The 21,610-nt window shown below is 45.5% G+C and overlaps 1 protein-coding gene across 6 annotated transcripts in view; it reads right to left on the bottom strand.

The window, feature by feature from the left end:
* TRIO (trio Rho guanine nucleotide exchange factor) overlaps positions 1 to 21,610 on the bottom strand; it is a 369,954-nt gene that overhangs the window by 174,645 nt on the left and 173,699 nt on the right. For all 6 annotated transcript variants that reach the window (XM_067730390.1, XM_067730392.1, XM_067730389.1 and 3 more), the window contains 2 exons: positions 19,429 to 19,560; positions 8,102 to 8,332 (listed from right to left, as the gene is read on the bottom strand). In XM_067730390.1, the coding sequence (XP_067586491.1) occupies positions 8,102 to 8,332; positions 19,429 to 19,560 (363 nt within the window). The remainder of the gene's footprint in view (positions 1 to 8,101; positions 8,333 to 19,428; positions 19,561 to 21,610) is intronic.

Below are 21,610 nucleotides of genomic sequence, written 5' to 3'. Positions count from 1 at the left end.
GATAAGAGCTTTCTTGATGATCAAATCAATGCTATTTTAGTGATTATAACAAAGGATGACCGAACAACTAAGTCACATCATTTGAAATTTGCTAAACTCAAATGGGGGACCAAAAAGGAGGCCTGCTCTTCAATAACATAACTTTTCTTAAAGGCCAGTGTTTCAGCCACTGCTGCAAGGAGGACGGACGTCCAGTATTACGCTGTTAATGACACTTAATCACGAAGTTAAGAATCAGGAGTGAGGGAACCCACACACCCCTGCCATCTGAGCCTGCCTGGCACCTTCTTCCCTAACGCTCACAGCGTACTTTACTCCTGAAGCCGGCCTCCCAGTCACGCTCTTCCCTTTCCCATCAGCTGCTCAGAGAAGAACACGAAGCTGTGAGCTGGGAATAGCTGGGCTCGGGACCGCTGGGGGCTGGGAGTCAGTGCCCTCTCTCCCTTGCAGCTTCTGTTTCCCCTCATCCACTCCTAAGGTGAATGCAAACAGTGAGCGAGAAAGTAAAATGTGAAGAAATGTTAAAAGTCTCCTTCAGCAGCTATTTTCCTTTGCAGTGATGGGCAACTGCAGCTTCTATGAAAGCCCCTTCCCGGAGCCTGAGAAGCTCCACTTAAATATTCCTTCTTAAGTAAGATGTCAATTCGACTCTTTGATTAGCTCAGAGTGAAGCATCCTCCCCAGGTCAAGAGCAGTGAAGCAGTTAAAAACCCACTAGGCTTCCTGCAGCTTCGGCCAAGATGCTCGACTTTTTTGAGTCTGGGGTTTTTTAACCTGGAAAATGAGGGGCCTGGTCTGACGTGATCACAAGGGCCTCTGGGTCTAAATTCTGTAAAGTGCGTGGCATAATATTTACAGTGAAATGAAACAGACACAAAATTCCACATGCATCTGTGGGCTCTTGAGGACTGAGTGAAGGAAGAGTAACGTTCTAGGTCCAGCATTCACCGCTGCCTGACAGTAACGACTATCTCCACCCACACATTTCTTTACTTCTCTCCAGGGGAGCCAAGAACTCTCCATTTCTTCAATCATTGTATTTCAAAATTAGAATTAAGTTTGTTCTAAAAATATAATCACTCTTTTTTTAAAATTTATTTTATTTATTTGTTTTTGGCTGCATTGGGTCTTCGTTGCTGTGCGCGGGCTCTCTCTAGTTGCGGCGAGCAGTGGCTTCTCTTGTTGCGGAGCACGGGCTCTAGGCGCGCAGGCTTCAGGAGTTGTGGCTCGCGGGCTTAGGTGCTCAGCGGCATGTGAGACTCTTCCCAGACCAGGGCTCAAACCCTGTCCCCTGCATTGGCAGGCGGATTCTTAACCACTGCGCCACCAGGGAAGCCCCAACTCTTTTTTTAACTTTTTATTTTATATTGGACTATAGTTGATTAACAATGTTGTGACAGTTTCAGGTGTCCAACAAAGTGATTCAGTTATAGATATACATGTCTCTATTCTTTTTCAAATTCTTCTCCCATTTAGGTTGGTACATAATATTGAGCAGAGTTCCATGTGCTATACAGCAGGTCCTTGTTGGTTATCCATTTTAAATGCAGTAGTGTGTACATGTCAATCCCAAAGCCCCTATCTCCTCCCCCACCCCCATAACCAGAAGTTCCTTCTGTAAGTCTGTGAGTCTGTTTCTGTTTTGTAAGTTCATTTGTATCATTTCTTTTCAGATTCCACATATAAGCAATAGATATTGTTTCTCTAACTTCCTTCACTCAGTATGATAATCTGTAGGTCCATCCATGTTACTCCAAATGGCATTATTTCATTCTTTTTAATGGCTGAGTAATATTCCATTGCATTATGTACCACACCTTCTACTTACTCATAATACTGAAATTTTTTTTAAAAATGGTTTCTAGAACATTTCAAAGTACACTAAGCCTAATGCTCACTTGGAAAAAGATGCTATTTAAGAAAACCTCAGTCAAATTACACACAGCAAACATATGATACAGGACACCAAATGCCCTGCATTGCAGGAACTACTTCTGCTTAACTCCCATGAGAGCACAGGAAAGGCCAGGAGCGCGTGCTCCACACGCACTTTCTTGTGTGGAAGGGAGCCTGGGCGAAATCAGGGAAGAAGGGCTCAGAAAGAGGCTGGCAGGCTTCTAAACTTTTACATCATCCATCCATCCATCCATCTATACATCTTCTAAAAAAAATTTAAATCACTTCTCCTGGTATTACCGTAGTTTTAATTACATAAGTACATTAAATTTCTTGAGGAAAAAAAAGAACCTTAGGATGGGAGGGAAAGAGGGAGGGAGGGAGGAAAGGAGGTAAGTAGGTTACTATTCATATAGTCTCACCTTGGATACTCCCATCACACCCCAATCAAACCATCACTCTACCAACATGGGCTAATACCTTTAGCAATTCTCTAAACTTTTAAAAATTATTTTTCTCATTCTTAATTTGGAAATAAGTATAAAACAGTCCAAAGTTGGCTAAGAAAACTCTTAATATGTCTAGATGTTATCTAAGAAACGCGTCCAGATGTTATGTATACCTTAAGTCTAGTCACTGAACTACAGAAATATACATACACACATGCATGCGTGCGGTCTTCCCTGTCAGCTAATCCCTGGGCACTTTCCTCTTAGGAGACCCTGGCAATTCGGCTGACACTCAACAATGGGGAGACCCAGCTGCTTGGGGCTCGTTCTTAGCTCTGTCCGCTCCTGGTCATCCTGACCCGAGTGAATGTGTCCTCGACTTCCCGTCCCACTGGCTCACAGCGCCAGCTCCCGCGCCCTGCATTCCTGTATTGCATCCACTGTGCGGAAGAGATTCGTCCCTTTTCCCACCCTTTTAACCCCACCAGTGAACTGTCGGCTCCTTGAGAGCTGCGGTTACTAAGATTACTCTGACAGTCAAGTCTCTTCTCTGTTTCTATGACAAAAGGTAATGAAAGGGCTTCCCTGGTGGTGCAGTGGTTGAGAGTCCGCCTGCCGATGCACGGGACATGGGTTCGTGCCCCGGTCTAGGAAGATCTCACAGGCCGCGGAGCAGCTGGGCCCGTGAGCCATGGCCACTGAGCCTGTGCTCCGCAACGGGAGAGGCCACAACAGTGAGAGGCCTGCGTACCGAAAAAAAAAAAAAAAAAAAAAAAAAAAGAAGGTAATGAAAGCTGGCTCCAGACCCACCAGAAAGATCAACAGTTAGCCTCTATCTGCTCCCAGCAGGTTCCCAATCCCTAATCAAACACTCGCCCTCCAGTACTCCCTAATTCTGAGAAACTCTCAGAATAGATGGCCATTTTCTAACCATTCTCATATGTAAACAGAAGAGAGTGTTAAATCATCACATAGCGAGGGCTGTATAATGACCCTGATGAGAAAACCCCATCCTTCTGACTTAAATTAATGAGCAAAGGACAAATGAGGTTCCGGAACCTTCCCTTAAGAGCTAGGTCCAGTGTAGGTGGAACCTCTGGGTCAGGCATCACCGAGGGATGACTTTTACTGGCAAATGGCTAGCAGCCTAGGACCCAAGGCAGAACTGTGAAATAGCTTCTCCGTGGACCTGAAACCCATTTCTTTACGTTCAAGTGGCCAAAATCTTTAATATTTTAAAGATCTCACACATTGGCAAAATTCCCAGGCCATGAAATTACCCCTTCCTTCTTCAGCCACCCCTAACTCCCCAACCTTAATCAAAGCTCCTGGTCCCTTCACGAAGATCTCCCAGTTAGATGACTTGATTCCAATGCAGGGCCAACCCTCCCCCATTCCAGAATAAACAAAGAGACTAACTCCAAATAATCTTTAATTAGCAAAATTGGGGAATTCCTTAAATTTCTTCATCTACTCATTTATTCATTCATTCATTCAGCAACTACTGAGCATCTACTATCCCAGACGCTTGGGAAACACCAGAGAATAAAACACAGACCACTGCCCCATGGACCTTAAGTTCTGCACTCCAGGACTCCCCCCTGACTTGCACGTTGGTCCACGGTGGGGCCCGAGCCTGTCTCCTCACCTGGAATCTCGCTCTCACGCCACACTTGTCACCCTGTCATCCACTGCCGCAGCATCAAGTCAAAACACACAGCCTACGGGTTTGAACTCAATGTGGTGAAATGGGAAAACACTAACCCCTCTGCCACAGGCTGGCCGAGAGCACTAAGAGAGGAAGGAAACATTCACGGCGCTCAGGCTCGCCACGTCCCCTCAATGTGTCCCAAAGCTCACAGAAACAACTCCCAAGCCTTCATCGCGGAGGTCGTCCTTCCAGACCTGCACCAGTTCAGGCTCCACACTCCCAGCTGTCCACTCTGGGCACCTGCTGCTCCGGACAGGCCCCGCCCTTTGTGTCTCCACCATCCCCGCAGCCCTGTTGCACAATCCTCAACCTCCTGACTTTCCAGTCACCCATCAAAGACCAGCGGAAACATGCATCTCTCAGGAAGGCTTCCCTGGCACCCTGGCAATTGTGACTTGCACCTCTGTTACAGGAGTCTTCATCTTCCTCATAAGCTGCAGCCTTGATGTTTGGGGATACGGACAAGGCTCCCTGGAACCCCCAAATCTGCACAAGTCATTACAGCACAGACATGTCCCCTTAGATGGCATGTGCAAGGCAGGCAGACAACACCAATGAGGGCGGCCAGTTTTATTCACTCCCTCATGTGGGCAGCACCTCAAGAGGCATGACTCAAACTCATGCCTGGGCAAAATCACACCTCATGACAACCAAAGACACACACGCCAACTCTGAGCATGTCACGGGCTAATTTATGAGACTATTAAACCATCCACTCTCACTAGGCTGGAATTCCTTGAGAAAAGGAAGGTTGAGCTAGTCAACATATTTACCTCTGTACCTCTCAGAATACCACACATTCAATTTTAGATATTTTGGAAAAAAGGATGAAGTGTGGACGAGAAGAATCTAGAGTGGACTAGATTTTCTTGACCATTTTTTCAGAATATTAGCTAATGGCCCAACACCAACCTGGAAGGAGTTTTTCCAAGAGGTAAGTCTGTGCGGGTGAAGGGATATGGGGGAGCCAGAGGCTTTTTTAGGAGAAGGGCTCCTCGTCTGAGGGGCTTCTTTGGGGGGAGTCAGCCTGCCTCAGGAAAGCAGATTTCCGGGGCCTATTCACCTCACACACCATGTTGGAGCAGCTAAATTCCACCAGCCCAAGAGGCAGGCAGACTGCACCAGTGAGCAGGAGAACGGGTTTGATGGCATCCTGCTGTGGACTGCTTCCAAAACTGTCATCTCACTTGAACAAGTGCAGCAGTGATCAATTATGCTGTTAGAGAAAACGAAAGCATACCCTAAACTGGAAAACACCGCTTGGCAGTAGGACAAGTCTTCATTCACGAATTCAACCAAACATCCACTGGGGGTTGCTCTAACAGTAAACAAAAGGCAATGGGAATAGGCATATTATTTGACCACCAAGAAATATGACAAATGGTATTAATTTTATTTTTAAGCTAATGATGACCAAGGTTAAGGCTGTCCAGTAGGCAGGACATGTGCTTGGGCAAGTCTTCAGCAAGTGTTCCTACCACCTGCGCCCCCCAACCTTTGACTGGGACCCATGCTCAGTGCTCTGGGACGGTAGCTTCACACCCCGTACCCCACAGCGCCTGACTCCTGTCCAAAACACTGTCCATCCAGAAATTATGGAATTGCCTTTGCTTGTTATGGAAAAAAACCACTAACCACTAAACCAAAATTACGCGTTTTAAAAATGAAATCCCCCATGCCACCCCTTCCTCAAGGGCACACGCCATTAATGGTCTCACGTCTTTTCTTTCAAGTATTTCTCCACAGACGAGCATATACACTTCTTGGAGGGCTGTCTTCACAAGAATGTCATCATCCTTACCTCTTTTGTGGTAAGCTGCTTTTCTTTTTCCTCAGTATTTACAGATGCCTTTTCACGACCCAAAGCAACCGAACAAAAACCACTTGTGGTATCTCTAATTGGCTTATTATGTTTCTGTGGAGTTTGATTGTTTTTGTCTTTACAAATTTATCTTCTGCTGACAACATCTTTCTAAAGCATTATTTTCTTTTCCTCACTTATCCTCAGCTTACCTTTCCTCCTTTATGCTCAAGATGGCAAAATTTTTCCCTGTGTGTGATTAATTTCTTGAGTTTCAGAAACACATTTTCAGTTCTGACATCCTAAGGACTCCTCCTAAGCAAACTGTTTGCTTTGCTTAATCTTATCAACTTCGCTCCTGGCTTCACAAGCTGACAGAGCAATTTTCCGTTTGCATAATGAGTCCAAACTATTCCGGATCATTTAGTCGACAAAATGTTTCCCTTAAACAGCAATTATCATTTCTTCAGAATGCTAATAGTGCCATGGACTGCAAAACACTCTCTCCTGCCGACATCCAACCCTGTTCTGGCTCTTGAGAAAAAAAAATTAACAGCTTAAAGAACTGGCCTCGTAATTATCAAAATTACCTTTCTACCTGCAAAAATGCATGTTTGCTGTTTTCGAATTCAAGCACAGTAAGTACCTCGCACCAAGCTAGATGATTTTCTCAACAGCCTGTTCCCAAAGGCTTCCTCTTCTGACGTAAGCAGCCCAGTGGCTTATTCTTATATGACTGGGCGCCCCAAGGAGCCATGAGAGCTGGGGGGAGAAAAGGGGGTGCCCAGCTGCTGCTCCAGACACAAGTCCAGAAAGTGTGCTGGCCCATGGACACGTAATGAACAGCTGATCCAAGGGATACGGAGGTAGGAGGGGGAAATCCTTTAATAATTACATTTAAGCTATTAACATTCCACACTTTGACAGTTTTTGGACAATTAAGAAAAACTGATATTGGTGCTTTCAACCTCACAATTTCAGTTCTCACAGTAACTTCTAGACCTTGACTCCTCCATCTTCTTTCCCTGGCAATTACCTTCTTCAACAAAAACAACACCGTAAAGACGCATGCACAGTATCAAAATGATTGTTCCTATGGCGCTTTGTATGTGCAACCTTCAGAGAACTCAAAAGCCATCAGTAAAATCAAAGCATACTATGTGAAAATTAAAAATTATAGAGCAGTGAAAAGGATCTGGAACTCACCAGATTCCCACTACTAGAAGAATGATGGTCAGTGCATATGGAGGACCTACGTGTCGTCAGGACACCGCACGACTTCCACGCCTCCGTCCGTCCGCAGACAACCCCCTCAGCGGCAGGTGATACTCGGCAGAACGCAGTCTGAGCCTCTGCCTGTCTAAGCAGTGCTCCCGGACTCTGGGACACCCAGGGAGGGGACACAGGCTCTGTTCCCGACCCATCACTGTGGCTTCACACCAACTCTCCTGGATGCCACAGGCTTCCCTGCACCCCAGAATTCCTCATCCAGACTGACACCTCATCCACACCCTTGCTCTCTCCTCTGTTTTAGGGCAAAGACACAACTTTTATCTTATTTATTACTAAAGCTATATCATATTTCATAAGCTCCCACAGCGTTAATCCTCAAAACCCTGGTAGCAGGACAATCTTCCGTATTTCATAACAAGGAAATAAATAGTATCGGGACTGGGCTTACTCTTACTTTTGTAACAACAACAAAGATGTCAACTGCTTAGAAATGAATGACTGTAAAAGTCCGTTTTTCATTAATCAGACGACTATTTATTAAGCCCCCCTGTGCCCCTCGGACTGCAATATCCACCAGGCGGGGAGAGAAGCACGATGAGCTTATCATTAAATAACTGAAGGGCAGACAGATCTTCAACTGTACCAGCGCCTCGGTATAAGCTCCAGAGGCATTATTCTCACAAATAAACATAACTAAGGATGACCTGTTTCAAGAACAAAACAGAGGGGCCCCGGGTTAGGCGCTGCATCGTCTCCTGTGTTCCAGGCCTATGAGCTCGTGGCAGACAGCAGCCTGAACACACGTTCTCGAAGCGCCACTTTCACTCATGGTAAGAAAGGAGATGTGCACGCGTGTGTGTGGTGTGTGCGTGCGTGTCTGTGTGTGTCTCTCTCTCCCGTCTGGCCTAGCTTACTTTCATCAGCACAGGCAGGCGCCCTATGACGACACGCCCACCTACACTCTCACTCGGCACAAGTCGCCCCGCGAGGACAGGGGTCCACGAGACCCACCTGCTGAACGTCCTGCTGGAAAACGCACAGCTGCAGCCTCTGGTGGAGCCGGACCTTGCGGTGCTGCCAGATGTTCTCGAGCTGCCGCTGGTGATGCAGCACCTCATGGATGACGTCGAGAACATGGTGCACGGCCTTGGAGTAGTTGGCGGAGGCCGTCAGGGAATCGGAGCTGCCAGGAGTCAGAGGCCGCTGGAGCTTGTCAAGGAGTGACTTCCCGTCCTGGCTCACCTGCCGGCAGGACAGACGAGCGATTATAAACCAGCAACTCTTCTGGACCCAAGGCTTTGCCCAGGCCATGCTGCAGAACCTGTCCTCCAGTACGTGTGCACACACTTGCACAGACACATGCTCACACACACACAGACATAAACCGCAGTTTCATTCAAAAGCATATTATATAAAGAACAAAATAAAATTGAAAACAAATCCATCAGTTATTCAATTACATCACAAAACCAAGTATGGTAAAACACGGAACTAAAAGAACATTCATCATCACGAAACACTGTACCAGATGCTAGTCTTAATAAATAAACATGGTATTTTGCCTTAAATGACATATGCGCTGACATAAAATTTCATTGCTCCGATATCTGCAAATTAAAATTTGAAAGTAATACTTTTCTTGAGTTATGTTAGCGAGAATACAACAATCACAATGGAGCAAAATTTTAATGCTGAATCTGAAAGCTCACTTGAAAAGAAATCAATAATCTAGCACCAGGCAAAGAATATGTACCTTCACTTTCTGACACAGTTGGATAGCAATTTTACCTCACAAAATAAAAAAGAAAATTAAAAAGTGCCATTTTATTTGGTTCATTAACTTAGAAGAAGCAATTTTAATTAAAATGCCATCATTTCTTAAAGGAGATTTCAGTGCTGTATTACAGCAGTTAACTATCAAAGTACAATTAAATGAAAGCAATCAGACTAACCAGAAAAAGTAAGAAAAGGTGAGGGTAGAATATGGAAAGAAAAGCATTATGTATTTTTTACATTTAAACGTATGAATGATTATGCCAGATGTAGGAGAAACTATAGGATCCGATTGGACAAAAAGAAGGACGTGGTGCACATAATGTAGCTGGGCTGTGCGTGTGGTTCAGGGTGTTCCCTAAGCCAGTCCTCATGACCAGGATCCTGCTCAGATCCTCCCGAATCTGAAAGCCTCCTTGGGTTTCTACGGAAAGGAGGAGCGAAACGGAGCCTTGATTTTTTAAAAAATAAATTTATTTATTTTTGGCTGCGTTGGGTCTTCGTTGCTGCGCACAGGCTTTCTCTAGTTGCGGTGAGCGGGGGCTACTCTTCGTTGCGGTGCGCAGGCTTCTCATTGCGGTGGCTTCTACTGCCATAGGGCACAGGATCTAGGCGCATGGGCTTCAGTAGATGTGGCACGCGGGCTCAGTAGTTGTGGCTTGAGGGCTCTAGAGCTCAGGCTCAGTAGTTGTGGCACACGGGCTTAGCTGCTCCGCGGCATGTGGGATCTTCCCAGACCAGGACTCGAACCCGTGTCCCCTGTATTGGCAGGCGGATTCTTTACCACTGTGCCCCCAAGGGAGTCCCGAAAGGGAGGCTTGTTAACAGACGCAGACAGGGTTCAGGGGCAAACCCTTAGGACAGAGGAGAGGGGGGCACTGGGTGAATGGGACAGGCCAAAGGAAGCCTTTAGCAACCAAAAACTGGTGGCAAATGAGAGGCCTGTGGATTTTTCTAATCTCTTCCTTTAATCCTCTTACAACTTTAAATCTTGCTAGAATGCAACATGTTTGTTTCCTAATGCCTGATTCGGAGACCTTTGTTTGAAGTGCTGACTTCCTTAGGAAGGCTGGCTACCAGCCTTTGTAGATTAAAACTGATTTAATACATCAAGTTAGAAAAACTGAAGCAGAAACAAACCAAGCTGACATAACCAAAGAGAACAGGGGAAAAAAAGGAACCAACTGAACCGCAGCAGTTGTGTCGGGCACCCGTACAAACAAAAACAGAGGAAATGCAAGTCTTCCAAAGCAGGGAGTTGCCCCCAAGAGTCACTGAAACTTGCCTGGGCACTTTTGATACAATGATCTGGGGGAGGGGAGGCACAGTGACTGACTTGGGGGAAGGGACTTATTGTGACAGATTCACAGAGGCAGGATATTACCTCAAAATCATCCTGCTTTTTGTAATAATGTGAGTTAGGCTCTATTTGACATATAAACATGGAGGGTTTTTTTCTTTTTCTTTTTCTTTTTTTCACCTACTCCAATATACACTGATTTTTCCAGGAATGCAGTTAACCATGTTAATCAAAGGAAGGCAGTGCTTGGTCTTCTTTGAAACTTTACAAGAGTTGCTTACAGTTTTAAAATACCAGCACAATAATACCATTCTCAGTATTTGAGTCACAAGTATTAATATAACACATGTCCAGTCTGCATTTGTAGTTGCCATATTCACAATGGTTTTATATATATTGCAAGCACCTGAATATCTAATTGCTTTCTCCTCCATTTTGCATGTACTTAGGCATTTATAGACTGAAACACATTTTATCATAAATCACCTTTTGTCTCTCATTCATATTGTAGCATATAAGTAATTTATATATACAAATATAAATATTTTCTGAAAATAATTACCCATACATTTTATTTGAGCAGGTACCCTAAAATTTCAGTTAAACAATGGGGATGCAGCATTTCTTAGGACTGAGGGCCAATACTCCAAGTTACACATTTCGCATTTGTACAGAGCCTAGAAAGAATTCCTTATAAATATTTCCTCTGAGTTTTACTCCTTATAATATGCGTAAGTCAGGAAACATACACCAGAGCATATGACTTGGTGAACATGTGCCAGAAGGATATATACATCAGAAGGTGTGGCAGAAACTGAGAGCTGCTTCCCCAAAGTCCACTTGCCCCTCCCTCCTTGATAGCCAAACCCCACAGTCAGGAACAGCAATACTCCAGCTATAAACCTGCATTTCCTAGACTCGCTTCCAAGTAGGAGTGGCTAACGTAACGGAGGTAAAAAATGCTGAATGGGGCTTCCAGGAAAGCTGCCTAGGGGGCTGAGTATGCTCGTTACCCCCTTGCCTCTTTCTCCTCCCTGCTGCCAATAACTTGGTGAAGATGGCTGGAGCTTCAGCAGCTACTGATGACGTTGAGGTAACCTTAAGGATGGTAGCCCACCTGCTAAAAGAGGCAAAGTAAAAAGACAAAAGGATTCAGAGATCCTCTTACTAACAGAGCTACCATACCAGCCCTGGGATGCAAGCCCTGGGACTTTCCCACTGGTAAAAAGTAAACCTCTATCTTAAGCCGTTGTTTTGGATCTTAAACCACAATACAAAATGACAAATGGGTTCCCGGCCCTTACCAAGTTTCCAAAGGCATCCATGTGACACTATTAATATTCTACTACTGAGAATAAATAAATAATCCGAGAGAGAATATTCCAACTAATCTTTCTTGGGTGTCTTTGCAACTGTCTGACAGAGCTCGAGAGCAGACATTATTACTGGGTTTAGAACAACATGCCTACTCATGGTGGAGGGGCGGGAGGCAATGACTGAGTACGTGAACACACAATCACCTTAATATAAAGGAACACATGAAGCAAAGCTCTGCCTTCTGGGTACCCCTAAGCAGGGATTAAACTGTCTCTGTTGGTGCCCCTGCTGGCACTGTCGCTTGTGGGTAGAGAGTGTGCCAGCAGAAGTGGCTAGAAAAAAATCCCAGTCAAGAGGACACCTGTTGCACCAAAACTAGACCCCATGGAACTCCAGATGTGTGTTCATACGCAGCAATTCTCCAATAAAGCTTTCAGAAATAGTTCTACTCTATTTCAGTGTAGCATTCACAAGTTTGTCAATTTAAAAGGTATTATTTAAGCACACGAAGAATACCATGTATAAATTTTAGAAAGTTTTAGCAAAATACCTTTGTCTTTATAAGTACAGGAGTACTATATAGGGGAAAACATGCTAGAATTTTATAAAGATGACTGTTCTATTGTATAAAAATAAGGACTTTTAAATGGTACAGAACAACCAGCAGAAAACCAATGAAATAAAAAACTGAAAATAGCAGATTATTCATATATAATTTAAGGACTAAAACAATGAATATATATAAGTTTATGGTATGTGATACAGTTCTGAATTTCTTAACTATAGAACCAGGTGAATTAATTTACTTAAGTTATATGTTTTGTCTAAAAACGTGTTTTTAGCTTTCAGGCAGTCAAACCCTGTCCCACAAAGAGACCACAGCTGTAAAAAAAAGGAGATCAACCTTTACTATCAAAAAGCAGGACTTAACTGCTGTAATTTTTGAAAACATCAAATTGGGCCATTTTTTCACATTCTGCTCTTTGTTCCTCTTGCAATACAGCGCTCAGGGACTTGAAAGGCAGCGGAAGTAACATTTTACGAAGAGTAACATTTTATAAATATGTGAACTAATACACTCTAATACCTAAATGAGTTAAGAAAAATGCAAAAAAGGAAAAGAAGGGGTTGAAGTTTAAAATTTTACCATATCATAGCTACGTTCGTTCTTAATATTTAAGAGGAAACTTAACTGTTTAAAGTCAAGAACAGTGGTCCGGTTCTTGATTATTTACTTTTAATCAAAACTTCACATAAGATGTAACTTGGATTCCTGTGTACCACCCTACAAAACGTTCCGCCAAACCTCAAAGAGGCTTGCCCGTTCTTATTTCCGGTACTTGGGTCTCTACATTTCCCACTAGATCAAATTAGAGCTCAGAGCCTCCAGGAGGAGTACTCTTCACTCACACACAGAATGCTGCTCTGATTTACAGAAAGAGACCAGTACCTGGAGATTATTGCTCAAGGTAGCAAAAACCACCACCCAAGGACCAAGTATGACCTGTGAAAGGTCAGTTATATCCAAATGTGGTGCTATATCAGGTCTAACAGTGCTCCAACAGTATTCCCAAGGTATGACCAATGTAGGCAAAATACATGAACCGCATAAAGGCACGGCTAGAAATGACTACACTCAGCGTGTCGTAAAGAAACTGTGGTCCTTCTTCAAATCTTTTATGCATTGACTCAAACCAGCATCCCCCCGCTTGGCTTCCTTCGCTGGGTGTGGCTCATCACAGCCTGCAGGGCACAGCCCTCCATGCTGAGCCTGAGAATGTTTCACAGCCCCACTACCCCCTCCAACTCTCACGAAGTTATTCTCAAGTCCAGGGTCTAGGAAAGCAGGAAGGAGTTATGAATGGTCGCATGTGAGCATACAGCTTACTGTGCAGTTGTGGTTGACACTCCGCAGCCAAAGCGATGAACACTTTGTCTTTGAGTCAGGAGCGTAAACCGGTCTTAAGATGGCTCCGCAAAGAAGCTGCTGCCACTAACGCTGGCCAATGACCTTCTGAAAGGCTGCATGCTGGCTTCCCACACCCCAGGGAGGCCACCCAGTATCCTTACCTTTAGAGGCTGGGACTCCCCGCTGAGATGGTTTTCTTCAGGCAAAGCTCTTAGGATGGAATTCTGAAAGCCTATTTCCGTTTCTTTCCGCTATTAGATTTCTTACTCAGAACCAGATCAACCTAAGCATGCTTGGCTCGCTGACACCTCTACCTGGGATCCTCAGAAAGGGAAAACCCAAACAGGACCCAGACAAGGAGCTGGCTGGCACAGCTGAGCCAGTTAAGTCAACTGTATGCAGAGAACATGCATGTTCTACAGATTCCACGTGGGCCTGACCTCTGTCGCTTCTATATTTCAAGCCCTTGCGAGGCCTGAAGTTTGGGGATGCAGAGAGAGACCCCCGGATGGTCTGTTGGCTCTGATGCTGTGCCCGACATTGACTCCGGCACCTGCACGTCTACAGCGATGCTGCAATACTTAATGGGGCTTTGAAATAACCGCTCTATAGAAGTTGCTCTCTACCCAGGCAGGCAAGCTGTCACACATCACCGACAGGATTTCAGGATGTTTACTACCGAGGTGACTCATTTTTCTGTTTGCTTTTCTTTTAGGGTAATAACCCTCATCGCGCCATCACCCACTTGTACAGCTCCTTAAGAAAGGAGCTCTACCAGCTCTTCAGGCAGCCTATCAGTCACTTCTACAAGGTGCTGTTGAAGTGTGCAGTAAGTTAAATTGAGAAATGTGTTAAACTGGTAAACTGACATTTTAATATTTGTTAAATTGAGAAACTGATGCAGAAACTAAACCCTGAAGTCACACTGGATCAGGGCGGGCCACGGTGGACGTGGCATTTCACCTCCTCTGCTCCAAGAATTCCCGCCTGGGACTGCTGTGGCGAAGACCACGGGCAGGTGGCTGGACGCTCGGTACACAGTCTCACGTCACAACTCGGATGGCAGGGGCTAGGGTTACAGATGACACGGGCACACTGTACTGAGATAAAAACCACTTCTATGAATTTAGCTTGTTGAGAAAGTAGTTGGTAAGTCTGCTTAAGATAAGATGTTGCAAATGACTACTCTCTGTGCTGTTTCTACACCTACAGCTCATCCCAGATGTTCGCATTGCTTCACTCTCCTGCGCTCAACTACATCAGACAGCATTAGCCCCAAACCTGGTGAACTGAAGCAAGCTCCTGTTGGCGAGGCACGGGCATGCTCCTGTTGCTGCAGCACAAACAGGAACACGGGACAGGTCTAATTAAAGCACAGAGAAGCAGGTGTTTGTGTCCTGCGGGAGAAAAACAGGGCTGGGAAAGTTTCCACTGCAAACTTTTGTCATCGGAGACTAGAAGCTGTAGGTAACTATTTAAAGAAAAAAATTGCGGAAGGAAGGAAGGAGGAGGGAAGGAGGGAGAAAGAAAGGGAGGAGGGAAGGAAAGGAAAGGAAAAGTAGGTGAAAGAAAAAGGAAGCACAAGCCCTGCTTACCAATATTCCTCCTCCTAAGTGACCTGTGCCCATGGCAGGGGCGCAAGAAATTTCTGTGGGATGAGTGCCTCCTGGGCAGGCCGGCAGCTCTTGAGAGCCAGGCAGGGAATATGTCTCAGTGTGTGGGCTGTAAAGCATCTGCATCAGAGTCCCTGGACCACTTGGGAAACCCACTAAAGATGGCGATTCACTATCTCTGGGGGTGGAGTACGAGAAGCCGCATTTATAACCAGCATGCTCAGGTTAGAAAACCACTGAGTTAGGAAAAGAAAAGATCACTGAAAAGACAAGAGTGATCCTTGCTTTCCCATCCCCCTTCCCCCTCCCCTCCTAGCATGGAGGAACCAGTGCCCAGGGTCTGCAGCAGTGAGGGGTGGAGGTGCCACTGTGACCCCGTGCTGGGCTTCCTAAGGGCACGGGCACTGGGGGTGATCAGAGGCCAGGGGAACGGGGGAGACTGGGAAGACAGAGCAAATGCACTTACCGAACAAATACCTTAATATACCGAGGATAAAAGGAATCAGGTTTCTCGCCATCTGAAAGGGGATTTATAAACAGAAAGGGAAAGGCTGGTACTGGATTAGAGACGGAAGTGTCAGTAGGAACATGTGCGGTTTTAAAACAGAGACAGACACAGACATAGCAATAGCTGTAGATGTATGTGGAGGGATGGATGGATGGGTGGGTGGGTGGATGGATGGGTGGATGCATGGATGGAGGGAGGGATGGTTGGATGGATGGGTGGGTGAGTGGGTGGGTGGATGGGTGGGTGGGTGGGTGGGTGGATGAATGGGTGGGTGGGTGGGTGGATGGGTATCTACATTCACATGCTTCCTGACTCTGCTCAGACGGCCTAGAAGCACTGACACCCCACAAGCAGGTGAGCACTCCTGAGCAGCCAGACTCTGTTTCTAAACACCATGCAACACTACAAGGAACCAGAACCTCTTGGCGAGATGCCTGATCTCAGGGATGAGGCAGGAAAAGAACAAGATGAGCCTGGGAACATCCTGTTATGCTAGGTAGTAACGCTCAAATAACCATAAGGACAGATCAGAAAAACACAGAAACATGAGGCCTAAGTTGTCCCACTGTCCAAACACGGACAATTTAGGCGTCTAAACAGAGTACTGGATTTTAACCCATGGAATATAATAAGATTTCATAGATTCATACTGAAATAATAAATAAATTAAAAAATGGGGAAGAAAGGAAATAAAGTCCTTCCTACAGCAGAAGGTCACCTAACGAATACAGAAGGAACGATGGAAATAGGTCCCCAGCATCTGACGGCATCACAGTGGCGCTGTCGTGGGCAGGAGTCAGCAGGGACGCTAAGGCCGTGAGAAGTCTGAGGAAGCACAGACGTCGTGTTACATCACTGCCTCTCTCCACAACATGCTCATCCAAGACGCATTTTTACATGGTGATTTTACTTTGGAGAAACCTTACAGACGCCGCCCACCTCACCAGGTGGTCAAGGTTAACACCGGCAGTCGAGGGAGGGGTCAGCATCCTGCGCCCCTGCTGTGACACTCGGCCCAGTCAGCTCCCCAAGAAAACTGCATGGGTGGGAGGCTGAGGGTCATCCTACAGAAGGAAAGGCCTGAACTCTAAGACTGTCAAAGACACAGGCAGAGAAAGACTGAAGAATGTTCCAGTGTGAAGGCGGCCAGTGAGACGCATCCACGCACGTACCGCATGCTGCTGGGCCGGAGAAGAGAAAGAGACGTAGCCGGGACAGGGGGAAGTACGGATGGCCCGTGGGCAGGATGGTCGTGTTGTGTCACTGTCGATGTGAGGGCTGGAGAGAGGCGGGGGGAGAGGACAGCGCAAACCACTGGGAAATCCGGTCGAGGCGATGCGGGAGCTTCCTGTTCTAACACTTTTCTGCAGCCTGAAACTACCTCCAAATTTAAATAATTTACAAGGAAAAAAAAATTTCTCTTCTACTGAATTTCTCTTCAATTCATTCTCTTCTACTGAAAGTCTTTTCTGTTCATCTAGTCCCAACCACCATCTCCTTGAGTTTACAACTCAGTTGCAAACATGTTCTTAGGCTAAAAATTGCAGTTTAAGCCTGGGAAGCTGTCTACTTGCCATCAAATCATTTTAAATTATTAGTATCAATTTAAAATCTAATGAAACCACACCAGAGGTAAACCTAAGTTCCCATGTTAAGATGCCCCATTTTTATAGAATGCAGTGGGAATGGTGAGAGAATTCTGTTCTTTGCTAAAAGTGCCAAGGGGCAGCGGGCAGGCTGACCGGCCACCAGGCCAGAGGATGACACTGGGCAGGTCAGGTTCAGTCCGAGGCAAGTCCTGTAGGTGAAGACTGTAGGCCAGTCCTGCCAATCACCTTGTGTGTGAGCTGTTCAATCCCATAGCAATCTGGAACCTACCAATGCAACTGAAAAGCTGCTCCCAAGAAAATCATTAATAAGATGGGTGAAGGCCTAGTTATACCAGGGATAACAGGGTCATTCATCCACTTTCTATATTACAGGTCAAAATTAGACGATGCATGGAGATGGTACACTAGGCACACTTAATGCTCTTTGGAACTCACACATTCCTCATGAATCAGTATGATTAAAAAAATACAGATTTGTTCAACCTTCACTTTTCCTATTAAAAAAGTTATCACTTATTTATACAGTTTCTAATAAACTAGATAACCAAATTAGCTTATAAACACCTGATGCAAAATTAAGAAACATAATACAGAGTTGACTATTTTTTAATTGCATGACAACATAAAATAGTGTTAAAGAGGGATCATGTTAAGTAAAGAGGTGTCCAGAGAAACAAACACGTAGATATCAACTTTCACGGGCAGGAAGGAGACTGGACCACACTGTGAAGCAAATATTGTAGGGCAACACACGTTCATTTAATTCACCCGCGGACATGGTGGGGTCAGGAGACATGGGCCCAAGGACACGAGAATGACAGCTGTTTGGTGAAGCAGGACGTGTCAGACTGAAAATCAAATGGCCGAACAACTTTGACAGGTGTGGATGTGGCTCAAATAAAGGAAGATCTGGATGTAAATACAGTCATACCTTGGTAACAAGGGGGAATGGTTCTAGGACCCCCACGGATACCCAAATCAGTGGATGCTCAAGTCTCTTTTCTACAACCACGCAGAACAGGTGACCCCGCACATCCAGGACACAGACCTGCAGCTACAGAGGGCTGACTGTACTTCCTAAACATCTACTCCATGCTCAGCCCTCTGACAGGTGGTTTGAAACATTTTCTTACTGGAGTCTCACAGTAATCTTTCCCATGAGCACATAGTATTACAGATGCTCACTACAGATGCTGAAAGCAAGCACGCACAGAACTCCTACCCACTCCCCACTCACCTCCAGGAACTTAACCAGTATCATAAAGGCAGACTGGTCGGCAGGGCCAGAGGACCACGACGTGGACAAGAGTGACCTGCCCGGACCTACGTGTATTTGTTGTTGTCACTGCATCTAGCACAGTGGTGGCTGAGAACACACAGGCAGCCTGCCTGGGTTCAGTCCCCGCTCCACCTCCTACAAGCTGTTAACCAGGCACAGGTCACCTGACCTCTGCACCACGCTTTCCTCATTTGTAACAGCGGGTTAGTATGAGTCCCCGCCCCAGAGCTGCAGGCATTAAACAAGTGATTACATAATGTCCTTACAACAAAGCCTGGCACAGAAGGTGGCAGAAAATAAAGCAGGGATATGTTAAATAATTAATTTAAACTAAGAAAGAAAAACACTCCACTTAGATTCCTAGAACAGCAAGTGGCTTTACACACTTGAAAAAAGTGTGTATGTTTTTTTTTTTTTTTTTGCGGTACGCGGGCCTCTCACTGTTGTGGCCTCTCCCGTTGCAGAGCACAGGCTCCAGACTCGCAGGCTCAGCGGCCATGGCTCACGGGTCCAGCCGCTCCGCGGCATGTGAGATCTTCCCGGACCGGGGCACAAACCCGTGTCCCCTGCATCGGCAGGCGGGCTCTCAACCACTGCGCCACCAGGGAAGCCCCTGTGTACGCTTTGAAATCCAGAACATGAGGTACATCAGGTTTCCCTCTTTTCTAGAAAGTTTCATTCAGGAATAGTAGATTGAGTTGGACTATACTGAATAGCACACAAAACACTATTTCCTAAATACATGTAGTCAAGATTACAATTTCATTTATTTTAGCAGATGACACTCTAAGCACTCTAAAGAAAATCCACAAACGTCACAGGGCCATGAAGAGTTTGCTCTCTGCTCCGTCCTGTTTTACTCACTAGCCCTCACCCCCAACTCCAGTTCAAAAGTTACAATGAAACTTCAGTTCAACTCGAAACTTGTAAGTTTCTTCTAGACTAGCCAAAAATTTGATTTTTTCAACTTTCAGTGCTATGACACAGAAATAGTGTTGCTTTACAGCTGAAGTAGATCTGACCACTCACCTCAGAGTAAGCAAGGGTGATGTGCTCATATATTCCCTGGTGATGATGGATGGCATCCTCCAGGTCCTGCAGCTCGGAGGGAAGGTCCACCTCACCACAGGCTTTGCACCACGAGTCCACGTTGCTCATATACTGGGATGGTATAAAAAAAAAAGGATCATGTCTACCAATAGCAAATGATATTGAGAAGTAGCTACTTTTTAACGTGGTTTTGAAATAAGCGTGGTTGAGAGAGTGTCTAAGAACAGAGCACGGTTGGGCCTCCATCTCAAATGGCACTGACATGAGTTCTCAAACCAGATTCCTGGACTCTGCGCCCCCCTCCCCCTCGCCCAGCTTAGGTTCTGGCAGAACTGGGGCTGGGCCCAGGAAGCTGCATTTGAAATCACAGCCTCAGGTGGCTCTGTGGTCACCCCTGGGAGCATCTCTGCCCTGCATTAGCGGTTTGGGGCATCCTGGTTCATTCTCCCGTTGCGCATTTGAATCTGTGTTTCCAACTGCTCTGCGCTGCTAGCCATGGAAAGCAGAGATGCCTCGTCCACTTCCTCCCCTCAGCCTCTTGCTACTCCTGGAGCTGTAGTCCAGCCCTCCTGCTCTCCTCTTACATTAAAACGGCAACGGAAGATTCCTGAAATCATCTACCTATCATTAGGAAGAGCAGGGCGTCCATGTGTCTATCTTTCCAAAAGCAAATACACACAGGAATCAAGGGAGACCAAGCGAACGGGGCCGAAACTCCTCAGCTGTGCCCACCGAACGGAAGGGAGGCTGCGGAGTCACTGGGCTCTTCCCACTTGGCACGTAAACGAGGAGAGTGTGGGCTGCAGGCTGCCGTCCTGGGTCGCTGCTGCTACCTACCCTGTCTTCTTCTCTGCCACCAGCACATCCCAGGACTCATCAACAGCTGAGAAATCACTGCCAGATTTCCTAGGGGGACCCTATCAGCATCCACCGCGGGGAAGCGTCCCAGGCAAGCAGCCCAAGGCCCAATTAAAGACGCTACTTCAATTAAGCCAAACAGACATCGACATATTTCCCCGGCTTTCACCTCCTTTACTCTCGTTCCTCGCCGTCTTTCTACTTATCAAGGAATGCAGAGGGTGACTATTTAAAACAGGGTAACTGACCTGCCAGGTAAGAAACATGCTATAATTCTCTTAAAATATATGTGAGAATAACCTCCCAGGTACTTATGACATTTTTAGGAACTTAAAATAGACAAGTCACCTGAATAATAATTGTTTATAAAAATCCCTTTATTATTAATGTATTGGCTCAAAAAAACACCTGTATGCAAATCCTAGGGCTCGAAACTAATTCCCAGGGCATTAAGTGTCCTCTGATAGCATGTGGCTTCTGATGGCTTCAAACATGACTAAATGGATGCAGGCCCAGGGGAAGGTCCTCAGTACCCTCCTCTACAGCTCCTCCTAACATCACCATGGCAATGGAAGTAGTAATAAAATTCTTTATGCCTCTCCCCCTCTGCATGAATACACTTATGACTACTTAGGCATATTTCTACTAAGTATTTCTTGGATGGCGTGTTCTACAATTAGGTCAAGTTGATGATTATAAGCATTCTTGATCTCTATTTCACTCCATCTTCTTCCATTACTGCATGTGACGCCGACTCTAAAATTATTGTAAACCTTTTTCAAATACAAAATTGACTGAGGTTAACCATCAACATTCATCAGTCGCCAGGTCAAGTCAGCAATTAACTGCTCCTGCACACTGGCCACTATGAGACACCCAAAACAAAGCAGAGGTGAACATATTCCTAAGGAGGATAAAACGCTTCTGATGTAACAAGGTGAAAACAAGTTTTGGTTACACGACACTTCACAATAAGCAGAAGTGTCAGACTAATATATTACTGTACCAAGACGACCGCTAAAATACATTCAACCCCAGTTTTTGAAGCTATCGGTAAAGAGAAACATTTGAGCAGTTTTATGTATGCCTGTAGTTACTTAACTTCCTTATAATTTCTTAAAGTATCCGGAGAAGTACTGACTGTATTTACCTGCAGAAACATAGCCCAGTTCTAAAAACATAGGGCAGAATAGCTTGTAACACAGAAATCTTGTGGAACAAGGACTCTGCACATCTAAATTCACTCGATTAAAATACCCCAATGACAGAAATAAACCTGGCCATGGTTTTTACAGGGACTTTT

Source organism: Pseudorca crassidens, chromosome 3, assembly GCF_039906515.1.
Source record: "Pseudorca crassidens isolate mPseCra1 chromosome 3, mPseCra1.hap1, whole genome shotgun sequence".
Classification (NCBI taxonomy): domain Eukaryota; kingdom Metazoa; phylum Chordata; class Mammalia; order Artiodactyla; family Delphinidae; genus Pseudorca; species Pseudorca crassidens.
Note: the sequence above shows the minus strand (reverse complement) of the source record. Positions and strands in the feature narration are given on the sequence as shown.